This window comes from Zonotrichia leucophrys, chromosome 3, assembly GCF_028769735.1.
Source record: "Zonotrichia leucophrys gambelii isolate GWCS_2022_RI chromosome 3, RI_Zleu_2.0, whole genome shotgun sequence".
Classification (NCBI taxonomy): Eukaryota; Metazoa; Chordata; class Aves; order Passeriformes; family Passerellidae; genus Zonotrichia; species Zonotrichia leucophrys.
In genome coordinates, this window is record NC_088172.1 from 100595248 (window position 1) to 100612808 (window position 17561).

At 55.9% G+C, this 17561-nt stretch overlaps 2 protein-coding genes across 2 annotated transcripts; one reads left to right on the forward strand and one right to left on the reverse strand.

Moving 5' to 3' along the window:
- The first annotated feature begins 277 nt into the window (after positions 1 to 277).
- Positions 278 to 14017, forward strand: PEX6 (peroxisomal biogenesis factor 6). The gene is made up of 17 exons (XM_064709604.1): positions 278 to 1138; positions 1214 to 1374; positions 1671 to 1754; positions 2404 to 2506; positions 3070 to 3206; positions 3282 to 3393; positions 5459 to 5667; positions 5779 to 5971; positions 6329 to 6405; positions 6493 to 6625; positions 8716 to 8921; positions 9023 to 9084; positions 9618 to 9726; positions 10437 to 10553; positions 11119 to 11196; positions 13003 to 13142; positions 13413 to 14017. The coding sequence occupies exons 1-17, from the start codon at positions 278 to 280 to the stop codon at positions 13547 to 13549; spliced, it is 2919 nt and encodes a 972-aa protein (XP_064565674.1). The 3' UTR covers positions 13550 to 14017.
- A 1266-nt stretch (positions 14018 to 15283) lies between these two features.
- GNMT (glycine N-methyltransferase) lies at positions 15284 to 17539 on the reverse strand. Its single transcript, XM_064709606.1, has 6 exons — positions 17266 to 17539; positions 17013 to 17140; positions 16589 to 16702; positions 15937 to 16079; positions 15672 to 15793; positions 15284 to 15585 (listed from the first exon to the last, which is right to left on the reverse strand). Exons 1-6 carry the CDS (start codon positions 17469 to 17471, stop codon positions 15414 to 15416), a joined length of 885 nt encoding a protein of 294 aa, XP_064565676.1. The 5' UTR covers positions 17472 to 17539; the 3' UTR covers positions 15284 to 15413.
- Between the last annotated feature and the right edge of the window lie 22 nt (positions 17540 to 17561).

Below are 17561 nucleotides of genomic sequence, written 5' to 3' on the forward strand. Positions count from 1 at the left end.
CTTTTTGGCAACCTTCCCTCTCTGGGCGGGGAAATCCGAAGGTTCAGGCTGCAGGCTGCGGGAACCGGGGAGGACGGGCCCGAGTGTCACCGTCACGGGGTGTCGCTGCCGCCCGCACGGCTCGGAATGAGAGCCGGAGGGCAGCACCCCAGCCCGGAGCGCACCTCCCACTCTGCGGCCGGGGCGGAGCGCGGAGGGCACCGCGCTCCGCCCCGGCCCGGCCCCGCTGCCTGTGCCGCGGTCCGCTCCGCCCCGCTCCGCCCCCGCTGCCGGCGCGATGGCGGTGGCCGTGCTGCGGCCGCTGGACGCGCCGCCGGCGGAGCTGTGGCCGGCCACGGCGCTGCTGCTGGCGCCGGCGGGGCTGTGCGCGGCGCTGCGCGGGCGGGGCGGCGCGCTGGTGCTGGCGGTGCGGCCGACGGGGCGCGGCGGGGCGCAGCCGGTGCTGCTGAGCGCCGTGGCGCTGGAGGCGGGCGGGCGGCGCGGCGCGGAGCTGTGGCTGCGCGGGGCGCTGCTGCGGCGCCTGGGGCTGGCGGCCGGCCGCAGGGTGGCCGTGTGGCCCGTGCGGCGCCCGCCGGCGCTGGCCTGGGTGCTGCTGGGGGCGGCGGGCCGGGCCGGGAGGCTGGCGGGCGGCGCGGTGCTGGCGCGGCGGGGCGAGGCGCTGCCGGGGCCGGGCCCCGGGCCGGGTCCGCTGGTGCTGGAGGCGCGCCCGGCGCTGCAGGGGTTGCTGGGCAGCGGGACGCGCACCGCCCTCGCCCCCCCGCCGCCCGCCCCGCCGGGCACCGCCCGCGGCCGCCCCCCCTCCGCCGCCGCGCCGCCCCTCGTCTCCCGCTTCGCCGCCGCCGCCTCCGGGCCGCGGCTGCGGGCGGTGCCCGGCGGGGCGGGCGGCGGCGGCGGGGCGGAGGTGTGGGTGAGCCGGCGCGGGCTGCTGGCGCTGGGGCTGTTCCAGGGCGAGTGGGTGCGGGTGGGCGTCGATGGCGCGGCCCGGGAGCACCTGGCGGCGCTGCTGGCGCGGCCGCCGCCATGGGAGTACCCGCGGGCCGCCCGCCGCTCGCCGCCCGACGGCACCGCGCTGCTGGCCCCGGCCCTGGCCTTCAACCTGGGCTGCGACCCCGCCGCCGCCGCACAGCTCCGGCTACAGGTGAGCCACGGCCGGGCAGACGGGGAGCGCGGCGGCGGCAGCCGCGGCTCACGGTGCGCATCGTGCTCTCCGCAGAGGTACGAAAGGAGCGGAGCCGCGGATGGGAAGGGCAGCCGGTCCGTGCTGTCTGTGCCGCCGTTCGCCAAGGAGCTGCACCTGGAGATCGTGTGCTCGCCGGCGTACAACACCCGGGGGAGCTACGGCTGCGTGCTCTACAGGCACTTCGAAACGCCGCGGTGAGCTGTGCGCGGTGCGCGCTCAGGGCAGAGGCACTGTCCGTCCGTGCCACACGCTGGGGATGTGCACATCCACGCCCCCAGTGCGGGTGCTGTGTAGCTTTAGAATATCCCCTTGCATTGTCCTGTCAGGAGTATGCTCTACTTGGACAGAACTCTTCTTGTCCTGTCCTTCAGAAGTCATCCCTCAAGTCTCTGTGTTTTCTGTAAAAACAGAAGTGGTGCAGGGCAGGGAGGCCACACAACCAGAAGGATTTACTCTCTTTCACTGATGAAACTCTCTGGGTTTTTTGTAGGCTGGTCCAAGAGGGAGACATCCTGTGTGTTCCAACATTTGGAAATGCTGAGTTTATAGAACTAAATGCAGACAAGTTCCTAAGGTAGGTCAACACACTGTGGCTCTATTGATATCAGAAGATATCAATAGATGCTTTTCCATGATTGACTCTCTTGAAATCAGTTTATTCCATTCTGATCTATCCCTGGATTTTATTATTTTATCCATCTGTTAACATACTTTTGCTGGATTATGGAGGGCTGAAGCTAAGAGGGAGGCCTCTGTTAGCTCATTTGAATAGTCAGGGAGGGAAGAAAGGAGAAAAAGAGGTGGAGCAAGTGATGGGGATAAAGAGTGAAGAGGAAAGGGTGGCTTGAGGGCATCAGAGCCACATAAAGCAAAGTTGGAGCTGGGCTTCTCAACTTGTGACAAACAACAAAATGTGCATATAAGCCCTAGGAGTTCACATTAGATTAACTTTGTTTGGCCACCAGTTCTGCCTTTCTTGATTTTGCTCGTGTGGCTTTGGGACAGTTGTGCTAAATGGGAGAACATTCCCTTTGTATCAGGATAAGGGTGTTCCCAGTGTCATTCCCAACATTCCCATTGGCTGATCCTTGTGCATACTGCAGGGGGACTAGAGTTTCTCTGCTTACCTGTGCTTATCAGCTGTCTACTTGTTGACATTTATATTGTTCCTTCCTTCAAGATCTTGGCTAAGCACTTCAGAGTGCTTGTTTGTTTTCCCTTAGGTGGCCAGAGCTTTATTTCAAGGTGAAGAAGATTGTCGGCATGGTGGAAGGCGAGCAGTCCGAGGGTTACCTGGTGGACACCCAGAACACGTCTCTCTATCTGGTGAGATGTTGGTGGAGAGCAGAGAGGGGAGATCTGAGGCTGAGCTTGTACTGTGGATGACAAATGTACCTGGGGAGGCTTGTGCCTCCTGTGTCACAGACATTCTTTTCATTAAAATCCTTTCTTTAGGATTTTTCCTGCTGAAGCTGAGAAGCTTCAGCAACAAAGTGTAAACAATGGTTATCTGCTGCTGTGGAATGCAACAGGTGGATCTGTGATTGGTCTCCTGTGGATGTTTAGATTTACTGACCGCTCACGGCAGAGCTAGGTCTCACTCTCTGCTGAGACACAGACTTGTTATTCATTCTTTTTCTATTCTTAGCTTAGCTAGCCTTCAGAGAACTTTTCTTTCTATTTCTTTTTAGTATAGTTATAATGTAGTATATATATCATAAAATAATAAATCAAGCCTTCTGAACATAGATTCATCATTCTCGTCTCTCTCTCACCCTGAAGACCCTTGTGACCACTGTCACACTCCTGCCATTGGAAAATGACATTTCAGGACAGATGTTGTCACTTGGCACCGGTCTTTATTGGATGATGTTTTTGCTTTCTCACAGGTGGGCTCAACAAACAGCACTGTCCCATCTGCCCCAGCCCGTAACAGCAGTGAGTTCTGGAGCAGTTTGTCTCCTGCAGGGCTTTCTGACGTGGTGAAGCAGCTCTGCGATGCTCTCCGGCCCCACCTGCGCCGTCGGTGAGTGGGAATTCCTTGGGGAGAGCGCTGGGAGCGCTGGGGCACGGGCAGAGCTCCCCTTGGTGTGTGTTGCAGGGCCAGCGCGCTGAGCGGCGTGGGCAGTGTGCTGCTCTCGGGGCCCGCCGGCAGCGGGAAGCTGATGGCTGTCAGAGCTGTGTGCAGCTGCCTCAACCTCCACCTCCTCAAGGTAATTCCTCTGGGCACAGTGGATTGGTGGATTTACAGCAGACACAGGATTATGCAAATGTGTTTTAAGTCGGCCCTGCTGCAGCCATGACATGAGCCTATCCAGGAGTTGCTTCCACGTGCAGATGCAGACAAATAATGCTGAGATCTTCTTTAGCTGAAGGAAAAGAAAAGCAGCCCTTGGTTTCATGCTAGCACGTGTACCAGACCTGGCTCAAAGTCTCTTGGTGTGTAAAACAGCTGCTCTGTGACTGTGTTCACATTCACCAGCACCCCCTGCCAGAGCAGTGAAGTGGCATGTGAAATTCACTGGAGTTGGTTTAATGTGGAATATGATACAGTTCCAGCTGACTGTCAGTATTAAGGATTTGGTTTTATGTCAATGGCCCCCTGAAAACTTGTGCTCTGCTCTCTGTATGTGTAAAAAATCAAATCACATTTTATGAAACAAACTCAAGAGTGGGTGCTGTTTCTGTGCAAATCCATTTCTTGACACAGCTTGAACATCATGCACAGTTCTGGTCTCCCCATCACAAAAGCATAAAACTGAACTGGAAAAATTCAGAGGACACTGGGTAAGATCAGCTTCTAGACCAGCTTCTGTGTGGGGAAAAACTGAATAAATTCTTCAGCTTGAAAAAGAAAGAATGAAGAGAGAGTCTGATACAAGTTTTTACAAGATCTTTTTGAAAGAGATTTTTCAGAAGGGCTTGAGAGGTCAGCAGAGCATGGAAGGTGTTTATTTTTCCCTGTGCCAGCATGAGGCCTGTGATTGTCAGATGAAGCTGGTGGGAGCAGGCAAGCTAAAGGAGATGTTTCTCTGTATAGGTGAGAGAATTTGGATGAGAAATCTACTGTTACTAAACCACATCTGACTGGAAAAAGCTCTTTTGATGGGAATGTTATGTGCCTGGATGGCCAAAATGAGGTCTAGCACCTGTCTCTGTCCAGCACAAAAGGTTCTGGGAACGAGCAGAGTCTTCAGTGACTTGTTAAAATTGCTATTTTCTTCCAGCATACCTCTTTTGTTCACTCTTGACAGTCCAGGATTATCCCACAAATGTTTTAATTTCCTTGAAGCTGTAGAGATATGTTTGCAAAAGTGAGAGGAAGTCACATGCTAGGAGACTTTCTGAAATTTTGCAAGGACATGGAAGAAGAAGAAGAAAAATGGAAAGAATAGGGCTGGAAGATTCCTCTTTTCATGGAAGGAAATCTAATGTCCACCACTTGATAAACAACTTTTTGTCCTTTCTCTCTGCCTTTTAGTGCTTGCATACAGATACTGCTGCCATTACAACCCTAACTCCTGGGTTTTTTCTGTAGTACATGGAGCACGGGAGTTCCTCTGCACTATGTCCCTGTCCTTGCCCTTTAGGGAGCTGTTCTCCCTGCTTCAGGCTGAGGATGAAACTCAAGGAGTCCTGGGGATGGTTGAGTCTCCCTGGACAGCCTCACAGCACCAGGAGGCAGCACTGCCTGTTCCCAGGCTGCTGTTCAAGGCTCACCAGTCACCTCTTCCCTTGCATGACTTCAGCAAGTGTTTGCTTTGTAAACAGTGTCTGGGCCTCCTGCCATCTCTAACTTCCCCCCAAACACTCATCACCTTCACCTTCCTCCTGCACTTTGAGCCGGTCTGGCACTGGTTGAGCAGTTTCCTGGGCCTCCTCCTCTGCTTACTGCACTGTTGTGCAAGATACTTTGTCCTCCCTGGCTTCCACAGCTCTCATCTCCCTTCCAGCTCTCATCTCTTCCAGCTGAGGTTGCTGAGCTGTGATATCCACTGTATTGATTTCTCTGGTCCCTTTGCCTCACCTTTTTCAGATAAGACCCTCCTGCCTACCTCACCTCTTGCAGAGAAGCAAGAGACAGCCAGTTATCCATGCTAAGGCATCCAGAACGTGCCTATTTTGAATATGACCTGAATGTCATATTCAGGAATTATTGTGAAACACCAAGTTTGATCTCCTCTGAGCCTTGAATTGCCTGTGCAAAGCTTTGTGGAATGTTGTCCTATGTCCCCCCAGCCATGCATGTTGCAACTGCCTTGTCTGTTTGTCTGGCAGGTCGATTGTGTCAGTTTGTGCAGTGACACCAGTGCAGCCACAGAGGAGAAAGTGCAGGTGGCCTTCAGCCAGGCCCAGCAGTACCAGCCCTGTGTGCTCCTGCTCAAAGACATCGAGGTGCTTGGCAGAGAGCGAGACGGGCTCGGGGAGGACGCCAGGGTCATTGCTACCCTCAGGCAGCTGCTCCTGGACACAGAGCCAGCACTGAGGTATGGACCCTGCACGTTTGCTGTGGGTATTCAAGGTAATTGCTTGCTTCTGCCAAGGGAGAAGCAGAGACAGAGAGCTGAGACCATGCACTGTCCCCTTTCTCCCCACAGCCACCCCGTGCTGGTGATTGGCACAACCTGCAAGCCCCAGGATGTTCCCACAGATGTGCAGACTGCTTTCCTCCATGAGGTGAAGATTGAGGCCCCTTCAGAGGAGCAGAGGAGGTTGATGCTGAGCATGCTGACTGCCAGCCTGCCTCTGGGCAAAGAAGTGAGCCTGTCCAAGCTGGCCCGCAGGACTGCAGTGAGTAAAAGCACAGCAGCACATGGGGATGGCCAGGCTGGCAGTGCTGGGCCAATCTCCCCTGGCTGGTCTTGGAGAAAGGGGTAATTCCCACAGTCCAAACAACTTCTTCAGTGGGTAATCCTGGTGCTCAGACATCAGCTTTTAAATGCAGATTTGTAGTGCACACCTTTTACAGAGGTGTTGGCTGATGTTCAGCTCTGCTAATAAAAAAAAAATAAAAATTGAAGCTAGAGCCTTTAAGCAGGAACTTGCTCAAGAAACAGCTCTGCAAGGATTTTTTCCCTATGCTTTTTATGGCCTAGGTGTAACTGTGGTGAGGGACTGAACTGATGCTCTTTGTTTCCACATCCACAGGGATTTGTGCTGGGAGATTTCTGTGCCTTGTTGTCCCACAGCAGCCGGGCTGCTTGCACCCGCATCCAGGCCTTGAGGTAGCACAGGCAGCAGGGTGGGGAGGGCAGGGCCTGCAGCCACTAGTGGGACACAGTCTGACCACTTTCCCTTTCTTTCCTCACCAGTTTTCCAGGCGGGCTGAGCGAGGAAGTGGAGAGGGATTTTTGCACTGCAGGGTTCCCGGTGCTCGAGGAGGATTTTAGTGCTGCACTGGAGCAGCTGCATGATGCCCACTCACAGGCCGTGGGAGCCCCAAAGGTGAGATGTTGGGGCCCAGGGAGGGGCTGGGTTCTGCAGAGCTCTTGGCTCAAGATGCCCATCACAGATCTTGCAGGGCTGTGTTCTGACACGTTGCTTCCTGCTCTGTCCTTCCCTGTATTCGCTCAGCTTTCAGTGGGAAAGAGTCCTCTGGACTTTCTCCCATCAGTTTTCACCCTCTTGGCTTGGAATTTGTTAGGGAAGCTCGTGCAGTGCTAAATGCAGACCAGTGGTGCTGGAGGGGTGCCAGCTGTGCAGCTTGAGGGGCAGAGCTGCCTCCCTGAGATCTCCCCAGCCACCTGGCCTGAGGGGACAGAGAGGCTGTGGCACAGGCTGGTGGGGGCAGTTTCTCCACAGATGTGATAAGTCTTAGACTTCATCTCTGGCCTTGGATGCTGCTTGAGCTGGGATGGACTTTTCTGACAGACAGGCAGTTTGAAGAACTTGGGATTTCTTCAGGGAAAGTGACATGGAGAGTCTGAGAAAAGCAGCAGTCAGCTGCTCAGAAGGGGTGTGATCTTCCCTAGCAGCTTGGTCCCAGGGAAGCAGCATTTGGGGTGACTGGTTTGGCTGGGCAATGTGGTGTTAGGACCAAGCAAAGTGATCAGAAGCTCTTTTCCATGCCCATGAGTGCCAACAGCTGAGTTCAGCACAGGACAGGAAGCCTTGGCCTTGGAGCAGTTCCTCTGGCACCTTCGCCAGCTGCCCACTTAATTCATGCAGTGATCTCTGTTTAATGGTGTTTGCCAAGTTTGCTGTAAGACAGATAACCACAGAGCATGCTCAGCACTGAGCTGTGTGAATGGGAGTTAATTTTGTTTGCATTTTACATTCCTTTATTGATTTCTTAGTAATTGGTTGTGGTCAGGAAGCCCATTAGCAGACCTGGATACTCTCAACATTGCTTTCAGTTCCCTGCTTGCACTTTCTGGTGAGTCACACATTTGTCTGCACTTACAGCCTGAGCCTTCTGGAGAGAGCTGATTCCAAACCTCCACTTGTTAGCAGTGTCTGCACCCTGTCTTAGACTTACAATGTGCTCCCCTGAAAACAACCTTGCTGCAGTTTTCCTGTGCTCATGTCTGTAGAGCTCTCTCTAGCAAGGCAGGATGAGCAAAAGTGCAGAGGAGAGGGCAGCTCTTGCATTCCTTGTAACTGCCGAAGAAGGGCCAGTGACCTTTTGCTTTAAAAGTTGTTTTTTTCTGAAAATCCTTGTTTTGTTTGGCCTAATTTTCCTGGTGAACAGCTAAAGAAATAAAATAAGATAACATAATTTCAAGTAGTGAAGGAAGGAGATGCAAATTAGCTGAGGTGGGGGAAGAATTTTGCCCTAAGCTATTTTTGAGCTCCCCACTTGTGCTGGCACCAGCAGGTGTGGGGGGAAGTGTGGGGCTTTCCCAGGAGAGCTGCTCTGACTCTCAGGAGGATGTCATGCATGCTGTGGCATTCCAGCTATTCCTAAAGTGCAGAGCAGCAGCATGCTCTGGGATAGTTTTGCTCAGCACAAAATAACCCAAGAGGCCTTGGCTCACCCATCTCAGGTTTGGTGTCTTCTCTCTGTTCTCCCTGACCCCTCACATGTCTTCAGCTGACCCCCTTATGAGCACACGTGGACTTACCTCTTGCATCCTCCTTTAAGAGCAGTGAGTGTTCCATACACTGTCCTGCAGGATTTCTCTCTGTCACATCCTCCTTGCCATCACAGAGCTCCTGGCAGCCCAGGTTCCATCCCTCTGCAAGGTGTGAAGCCCTTGCAGTTAATTTTTAATTTTTATTCTTATTTTTGCCTTCTTTCATGCATCCCAAAGGCTGCCTGCAGCAAGACTCTCTCCCCTTGAAGCTGCAGATACTTTTTGCTGACTTATTTTCCCAGGGGCAGGATTGGAGTCCTCCTTCCATTGGGATCCTCCTCCCAGTGGAGGATTTGAGATGAAGTGCACTCTGTTAGTGCAGCATGCCTGAGGATGTGTTTGTACAGTTTGGTTCTCCCTTGCAAACCTCAGAAGAGGGGAAATGTCAGTTTTGGATACTGGAGCTGCCCAGGCACACTCAGGACTAAGTGCTGACAAGGATTGTCCCTCTCTTGGCAGATCCCCTCAGTGTCCTGGCAGGATGTTGGTGGGCTGCAGGAGGTGAAGAAGGAGATCCTGGACACTATCCAGCTGCCGTTGGAGCACCCAGAGCTGCTGTCCCTGGGACTGTGCCGCTCTGGGCTGCTGCTGTATGGGCCTCCAGGGACAGGGAAGACCTTGCTGGCAAAAGCTGTGGCAACAACATGCACCATGACGTTCCTGAGGTGAGGAGAAATGTGAGGGGGGGATTCTCACAATGGATCTGACTTCCTGCTGGCAGGGCATGGGTGTCTCTAACTGGGTTCCTCCTCTCCCTGCCCCACAGTGTGAAAGGACCAGAGCTCATCAACATGTACGTCGGGCAAAGCGAGGAGAACGTGCGCAATGGTGAGGACATGAATCCTGCTCCTGCATGTGGGGACATGGGGCTTTTCTGCAGAGCTGCAGGGAAGGAGGCAGGGCTTAAACCCCCTTCCCAACTCCCACCCACAGCTCTCAGCAAGTGCTTGAACCCAGCTGTCTCCTACAGTCCGTTCCCTGCTGCCTGCAGCTTCCCCTCCTGCTCTCTCTGCTCCTGTTGCTCCTGTCCCTGGTGTTCCTGCTTGGACAGCAGCTCCCCAGAGACACAGCTGAGCCTCAGGGCCCATCCTGCTTGGACAGCAGCTCCTCAGAGTCACAGCTGAGCCTCAGGGCCCTCCTGCTTGGACAGCAGCTCCCCAGAGTCACAGCTGAGCCTCAGGGCCCATCCTGCTCAGTGCTGCTTGTCCCCATTCTATTGAGACACTCAGGCAGGAGCAGTTGGTGGTACAGTGGACATCTAGTTTCCATCCACACCTGTTCCCTGCTGGGAATGTAGCAGGTCCTGTTGCTGTTGACTGCTCCTCCATGTCTTTTTCACCTTTTGTGCTGTCTCCTCACAGTGTTTGCCAGAGCCAGGGCAGCTGCTCCCTGCATTATCTTCTTTGATGAGCTGGATTCCCTGGCCCCCAGTCGTGGGCGAAGTGGAGATTCAGGGGGTGTCATGGACAGGTGAGTGAGCATCAGGTGTCCTTGGGAGAGCAGGATTCCTGCCTCAGCTGCAGGCAGTGCATGAGATTGCCCTGAAAGGCATAGTCCATTCCACCTCTCTTTCTCTGTTTTTCCCCCTCTCTGCTATCTTCAGCTCTCAGCATGGCCTGTCTCTTCTCTCTGAGCATTAGTACTGCTGTTTGCATTGCCTCAGGTTCCCGATTGCCCAAGCTAGTTGTGCAAACATTTGATTAAGACAGTCTCCTCCATCTGCTTCTGTGGCTGCCAAGTGCTCCCTTTGGCCTCTCCAAGGTCATCCTTCCCACCCCTGCTGTTCTGTCCTCCTATTAGCTGCTGTTCCCCTGGGGTGGGAAACCTTTCAGGTGCTCCTGGTAGAAGCAAAGTGTGTACAGCTTAGAGATACCCAGGAACAGGGTTATTTTCCCTAGGCCTCCTCTTCTCTTCTGCTAAGCTGGCAGTCCCATCCAGTTTTCCTGTTCTGAAGGACTGTCTGGGATTTGGACTACTTTGAAGTGAGCCCATGTACTTGCTGGCTGTGCTGATGGAGAAGTCTGGATGGCTGTGTAAGGGCTCTTCAGGGAAGAGAAATAGGATCTGAAGTCTGAGAAATGGACCTGCCACTATCCTCAATTCTTCCTTTTTCATTGGTGGCTGAGGGGAGACACTGGGTGACTTGCCAAGTTCTAAGTGTCCTGTCTTGCTCCCTGCAGAGTTGTCTCACAGCTCCTTGCAGAGCTTGATGGCCTTCATTCCAGCAGAGAGGTGTTTGTCATTGGAGCCACCAACAGGCCTGACCTCCTGGACCCAGCTCTGCTACGACCGGGCAGGTATGTCCCACCCTGCCCTGCCTCACTCAGGGGGGTTCCCCACAGCTCCTAAGGCCCTGGTGAGCAGGACTGTGTCCCCAGCACGTTCCCTCTGCAGAGATTGTTTGTGAAGGCCCCTGGCTCACAGGAAGCCAGGAGGGGGCTGGTGCCTGTGGCTGTAGCAGCAGCAGTGTAAGATACCACAGCTTGTTGCCCCCACTGCTCTGGTTGCTGCCCCAGCAGCACAGCAGGGCCATGAGGGAGCTGCTGTTGCACCAAGCAATGGCAGGAATTGGTGCCCCAGGGCCCTTTCTGCACAGCTGCCCCCCAGCCACTCCTCAAGCCTGTGACTTGCTTGTCCTGGGGCAGCACTTTGTATCTGCTGTTGTTGGACCATGGGTGGTTCCTGTGTGTCCATTTCCCCAGCCTGCCGCTGCCCCTCTGTGCACATCAGCTGCTTCAGGCTCTGTATCACCCACAGACTGGACAGCAAAATGAGCTGTCCTGCAGCTCCTGGTGCAAAAGGCTGAGCCCTTGTGGCAGGTTTGCTTTGGTCTGTGCCCAGCTGCCCTCTCTGTGCTGACAGGTTTGACAAGCTGGTCTACGTGGGCATCAACGAGGACCGGGAATCACAGCTGCAGGTGCTGAGTGCTGTCACCAGGAGGTGAGTGACCCTGTGCTCCTGCAGCCTCCTCACACCACCTTCCAGGAGGTGACAGCCCTCCTGAGGCTCATGCATGGCGTGCTCCATCTTGGATTCATGTCTGAGCTCTGGGGAGCACCTGAGGTCGCTGAGCCACAGCCAGTGGGTAGGGCAGGAGGACAGAGCGATTTCCAGCTGGGACTGGTTTTTCTACAGGATGGGTGGAGCTCAGCCTGCCTGTCCAAGTGGAGGGGTTGGTAGAGTTTTCCAGCCATGTGCTTTTCTTATGGAGCTCAGCCAGATCCTGATGGTGTAGTAAGACTGCAGTGCAGCTGCAGGACAGGAAGCTCCCATTTGATTCCTGCAAGAGAATTTCCCCTGCTGTTTGCCAATCCAAGTGTGAAGGCAGCTCCATTCAGCTCATTGCCTCTCCTCCTGTGGTGCTCAGGGGTGTGACGGTGTTCACAGGGATTCTTGGGTGAGGGAAGAGATGAGAATGTTGACTCCATGTTTCAGAAGACTTGATTTATTATTTTATGATATATATTAGATTAAAACTATACTAAAAGAATAGAAGAAAGGATTTCTTCAGAAGGCCAGCTAAGAATAGAAAAATAAGGAATGATAACAAAGCTTGTGGCTCGGACAGAGAGTCTGAGCCAGCTGACTGTGATTGGCCATTAATTAGAAACATCCAAGATGGGCCAATCACAGATCCACCTGTTGCATTCCACAGCAGCAGATAATCATTGTTTACATTTTGTTCCTGAGGCTTCTCAGCTTCTCAGGAGGAAAAATCTTAAGGAAAGGATTTTTCATGAAAAGATGTCTGCAACACAGGGGTGTTCAGACTGTGATCTGTGTGTCTTCCCCATCACTGGTTGTGTGGGATCGCTGAGCAGCAGGGTTTGGCTGCTTTTCCAGCTGCTCTGAGCTCCTGAGAGCATCTCTGGAGGGAGAGAAGCCAGGCCTGCAGTTGGGGTGCAGAGGTGCCCCCCACCACAGCTGGGTGAGTGGCTGTGACTGCCTCTGCAGGGACTCTGTCCTGGGTAGCTGTGATCACCTCTCCCTGTCACTGTGAGTTAGGAGGAGAGGTGAGAGTGTGGGCTGGCTGCCAGCAGCTTGTCACACCCTGTGTCTTGGCCACCATGCCCTCCAGCAGCTGCTGCTCATGCTGAGGGAGGCTCACTGTCTGCAGGGTGGCTGTCATGGGGTGGTTTGGGGTTACAGTGGTTTGTAGTCTCTCATTAAACGTTCTCATTCAGCCATGACTGCAGGTTGTTCCCAGGCATGTGGAACACTTAATTTATCTAGGTGAGAAGTCAAACACCAGTGGCATAAACAGATGGTGTTCTGGAGAGTTCATCCTGCACCATGGTTCCAAGACTGATCCCTACATCCTTTGTGCTTCCTAGCCTGGAAACAGAGAGGCCCAGAGAAGCTGTGGATGCCCCATCCCTGGACATGTTCAAGCCCAGGCTCGATGGGGCTTGGAGCATGTTGTCCAGTGGAAGGTGTCCCTGCCTGTGGCAGGGGAGTTGGAACTGGATGATCTTTAAGATCCCTTCCAACTCAGGCCATGCTGTGCTGTGGTGCTGTGATTCAAAGTTTCCTTTGATCCTGCTTAGCAGGAGAGAGGACCTTGCTGCAGAGATGTTTCAAAGAAAAGTGACTGTTGAAAAAAACAGTAAAGCAAATTTTTTTTTTTTTTGAGCATGCAGAGCACATTCTGGAGGCGGCTAAGCATGAGTACTCTGCTTGTTCCTGCCCAGTCACACTTGTCTGTTTTTTCTTGGCCTTTACACCTCTGTTTTTCTCTCTTGGCAGGTTTAAACTGGATCCTTCTGTGAATCTCACCACCATCCTAGAAAAATGCCCAGCCCAGCTGACAGGAGCAGACATCTATGCCCTGTGTTCAGATGCCATGATGTGTGCTGTCAAACGCAAGGTGGAGTGGATTGAGGAAGGTAGGAGCCCTGCCCTTACCTGTGCCAGCTGTTGGAGCAGCCCAGCACAGGGGCAGAGAGGAGAGTTAGCACTGCTGGGCTGTGTGAGAAGATCCTCAGCAGCTTTGGGACCACAGTGCTGGGCTCTGGGTTATTGCCAGGCAGGCAGGTTCTGCAGATGTGGTCATCTTGGCCCCAGGGGGAAGGAGAGAGACACAGCTTTTCCTTTGATGGCTTTTGGATCTTACCAGCTGCTCCTGTTCTCAGCCCTTCCATGTTTCTCTCATGCAGGGCTGGATACCGAGAAGTCTGCTCTGATCCTGACCATGGAAGACTTTCTGCAGGCTGCTGCCAGGTTGCAGCCATCAGTCTCTGAGCAGGAGCTGCTCAGGTACAGACTCATCCAGCAGAAGTTTGCAGCCTCCTAAAGCTCAGCAGAGCTGGGACTGCAGAACAGGCACAAACAGGCACTGCCTGCTCTCCTCTGATGCCTCCTGGGCTCTCTTCTTTTGAGCTTGGATGGAAATGGTGACTGTGCAGTTTCCCAAGCCAAGGCCTGCTGGAAGTGCTGCTCTGCTCACCCAGGAGGGTGGTGGGCTCTGTGAAGGTCCCTCAGGTGTCAGCAGTGCATTGTGGCTGCTGGGAACGTAGCAGGGTGATTTCCTTGCAGGGACAGAGCTGTGGGCAGTGTAGGGGTGTCTCCATGGCTGAGAGGCCATTCTTTGGTGGGGGAGCAAGGCTCAAACTGCACCTGCAGGGCTGGAGGCAGCTGCTGTTTGACTGTCAGCCCCCAATGAGAGGTGCTGGCCAGAGGGGCAGCAGGACACAGGGCACTGCTGCTCCAGCTGCCTTGGACCTGACATAGTCTCTAAATAAATACAGGTGTTTTAGCACTAGGTGCTCACTGCCTGACTGCAAGTTGTTGCTTCTTTTGGTGTCTGTAGGCTCAGGAAGGTCCCTGCAAAATTTTGGTGGTGCAGAGAAATCATTGTCCTGCAGGTAGAGAGGGGAGCACACCTGTGAACAAGAGGGGCGACTCTCACCCTGCTAGAATGGCTGGAGCTCTTGTTGGATGAGGAATGCCTGAGGGAGAGGCACTTGCTTGGCTGTGAGCTGAGCTCCCTCTGCAGAAGGAGCCCAGTTCTTGCTGGAGACACTGGGTGACAGGTCATGTGGCAATGGGAGCAAGTGGCAGAAAAGAAATTCCCATTGGATGAGAGGAAAAACTTGTCACAGGGAAAGGGGGAGCTTCAGCCTTTGAAATACTCAAACCTTGTCTGGAACAGCCCGGAGTTGCCCAGTCTGCACTAATTTGTGCTGAGCACCACTTGGCCCAGACCACCTGAGGTCCTGCCTCACCTCCCTGTGCAGCCTCACAGCAGCTGCTGGTGGCCTTGCACATCCCCTGCTTCCCAACAAATGGCACTGGAGCTGGTTTGGCAGCTGCTGTGCCAGGTGCCTGCAGCTGCCCTCAGCTTTGTGCAGCCCAGGGAGTTGCTGGTGCCAGGTTTTGCCCCAGCTGCTGTAGGCACTGAGCCTGCTGACAGCTGAATCCCTGGGCCAGGCGTGGCTGTGAGGGCCTGCTCCCCCTGGGGCTCCTGCTTTCACAGCAGCTTCTGGCATTCCATGGGTGAGTTTGCAGCTGGTGCTTCCCTGGAGCCCTGTGGCTCTGGCTCTCGTGCCTGAGCGTGTTCAGGCAGGGCTCTCCCTGACCGCAGTGCTCCGTGCTGCTGGATCTGGGCACCTCATCTTGCCCAGGGTGGGAGGGAGGGAGGCAGCTGCAGCCACAGCAAAAGCACTGCTGGAGGCTCCACTGGGGGTGTGGGTACCCCTGTGTGGGTCTGAGGAGTGTCAAGAACAGGAGTCAGCACCTGTTTGGGAGGTGCAGGTGAGATAACAGATCCAGCCCACTGCTGTGAGTGGTGCTGCAGGGACTCAGCTGGGGTGTGCAACCACCTGGGAGTCAGCTCTCCCCTCCTTCCCGCTTCAAGGGGAGCCCCAAGCCCCACCTGCAGCTGGGGCCTTGGTGGGGCAGCTGTGCCTGCGCCCATCCTGTGCCCCCCAGGCTGAGCACCTCCTTCCACAGAGTCCTGAGGAGGCAGTGGCTGTCCCCCTTGCCCCATACCCTGCCCAGACAGGGACACACGGACCATGACCCAAGGTAGCTCTCACAAGTGTTCTTAATTAAGGGGAGGGGTCTCCCAGGTGGCTCTCAGCCATGTCCCCACCCCCTGCTTGGACCCACAGCTGCTTGGAGCTCTCAGCCACCACAGTCCCATGTCCGTAGCCCCCTCAGCCTGTCTTCTTCACGACGTGGATGAAGTAGCAGGGCACGTGGGCCTGGCCTGGCGTGTAGGGCTGGAAGTCACCCAGGACAGTGTGCTGGCACTTTCCCTGGAAGGCTCCTTTCAGCAGGGCTGTGAAGGCCTCCAGCCGGTGTGGGTAGTACGAGAGGCGGAACTTGCTGCAAGGAGGCAGTGCTGGTGAGGCAGGAGACAGTGCCAGCCACCCCCCCATGGCAGGAGCCAACACCTCCGCAGCTCTTCTCACCTCAGCTCCGGGTCTGCCCCTGCCTCAGTGGGGGGGACCTGCACTGTGTAGTCCAGGGTCACCATGTGTGCCTTGTTGTTCACCAGCAGCACCGAGGTGGTGATGTCCTTGGTCAGGTCGCTCTGGGAGAGCACAGGAGGATGTCTGTGTCCTGTGGGGACTTGGTGGTCCCCAGCCTGGGCACAGTCCTGCTGCCTGGCCCCCTTGAGGCCATGGGGCTGGGGCAAAGGGAATTGGGATGGGGCAGGGCGTGCCAGCCACCGACCTTGTAGTAGATGTTCTTGCCAGGTGGCGCGCAGCCCGTGGCCAGGATGTGATCGTAGTTGCGGTGGTCGATGATCAGGACACCCCCGGGCCTCACCATGCTGGCAATGTTCCTCAGGGCCAGCTTGTGGTCACTCTGGTCCCCTGGAGAGGAAACTATGGCGTCTCCAAGCACTGGCTGTACCCCACTGGCTGTACTGGATATGCCCTCATCTTACCTGTATGCACGTAGACATGCACACACAAATACCTGCCCCTACCATCTGCCCCCAAATCTCAGCTTGCAGAACCCACAGCCCCACCCGTGGCATGAGCTCAGGCACGTTCTCAGCCTCACTGGAGCAGAGCATGCCACGTGGGAAACCCACCACCCGCCTTTGTGGCACAAGTCTGGGTGTGCTCCAGCCTTGTCACAGCAGTACATTGGTGCACAAACCCCCACCATGAGCATGGAACCCAGTGGGCCCACTCATGTCACAGACTGGGGCAGTGGGGCCTCAGCTCCACCCTCCCTAGAGATGCACCATGAAAGAGCAGCTCCACTATGTGCAATCCCATCCCAACAATGCCATGACTTGGGACACATTCTCAGCTTGCTGGAAGACACCATGCACACACAGGTGCTCCCCCTCCTCTCCCCTGCCCCAACTCACCTTTGAAATCAGGCAGGTGTGCAAAGGAGTTCCCCAGGCAGATGACTGCATCAAACCCATCCCCTGGTTTCTCCAGGTCCTTCTCCAGTGTGAGCCAGTTGGCCTCCTCGATGACTACAGCACAGGGAAATGGATGAGGTCAGGCCCACGCAACAGCCTCCCCTGCCTGCGAGACCCCATCCCAGCATCACCCAGCCCTCCCCAAGCCCCTGTGGCTGCTCGCTCTGCCTCTGGCCAGCAGCCAGCCAGGCAAGGACCATGGCTTGTCTTTGCCGAGCAGCTGGCACTGTCAGGTGCCCGCAGCAAGGCCACCGGGCCGGCGGCAGTCCCGCACGAGTGGCCTGAGCACTGCTAGGGGCCATGGCCAGTGCGCCGGGGCAGTGTCAGTGCCCGCAGCCCCTCCCGGCCCCCACAGCCCCCGCACCCCATCGGTCGAAGGGCTCCTCCTTGCGCCGCTCCCAGCGCTCCTTCAGCGCGTACTTGAGCATCTTGTCGCTGGCATCGACGCTGGTCACCTGGAAGCCCTCCTCGAGCAGCATGATGGAGTCCACCCTGGGGACACGGCTGTCAGCGGGGCCGGGGGCAGCACGGGGGCCTCTAGGCATGGCCGCGGGCAGCGAGGCCCCGGGAAGCAGGGGGAAGGGACACCTGGGAGCTGGGCGGGAGCGGGGCCTCACCCGGTGCCGCAGGCCACGTCCAGGACGGAGCGGCAGCGGTGCTGGCGGAGCAGCGCCAGGAGCCAGCTGCGGTACTCGGCCGTGCGGTCCCGCGTGTCCCCGATGTACAGCTGCCACACGCGGGCCGCCCGCCCGTCCGCATACTGGTCCGGCAGCCCCTCCGCCGCCACTCCCAGCGAGCGGGTCCGGTACACGCTGTCCACCATCCCGCCGCCGTCAGGGACCCGCACCCGGACACCGACACGGCCGCGGCCCCTCAGCCCGGCTGCGCCGCGCCCCCCTGGCCGCGCCCCGCC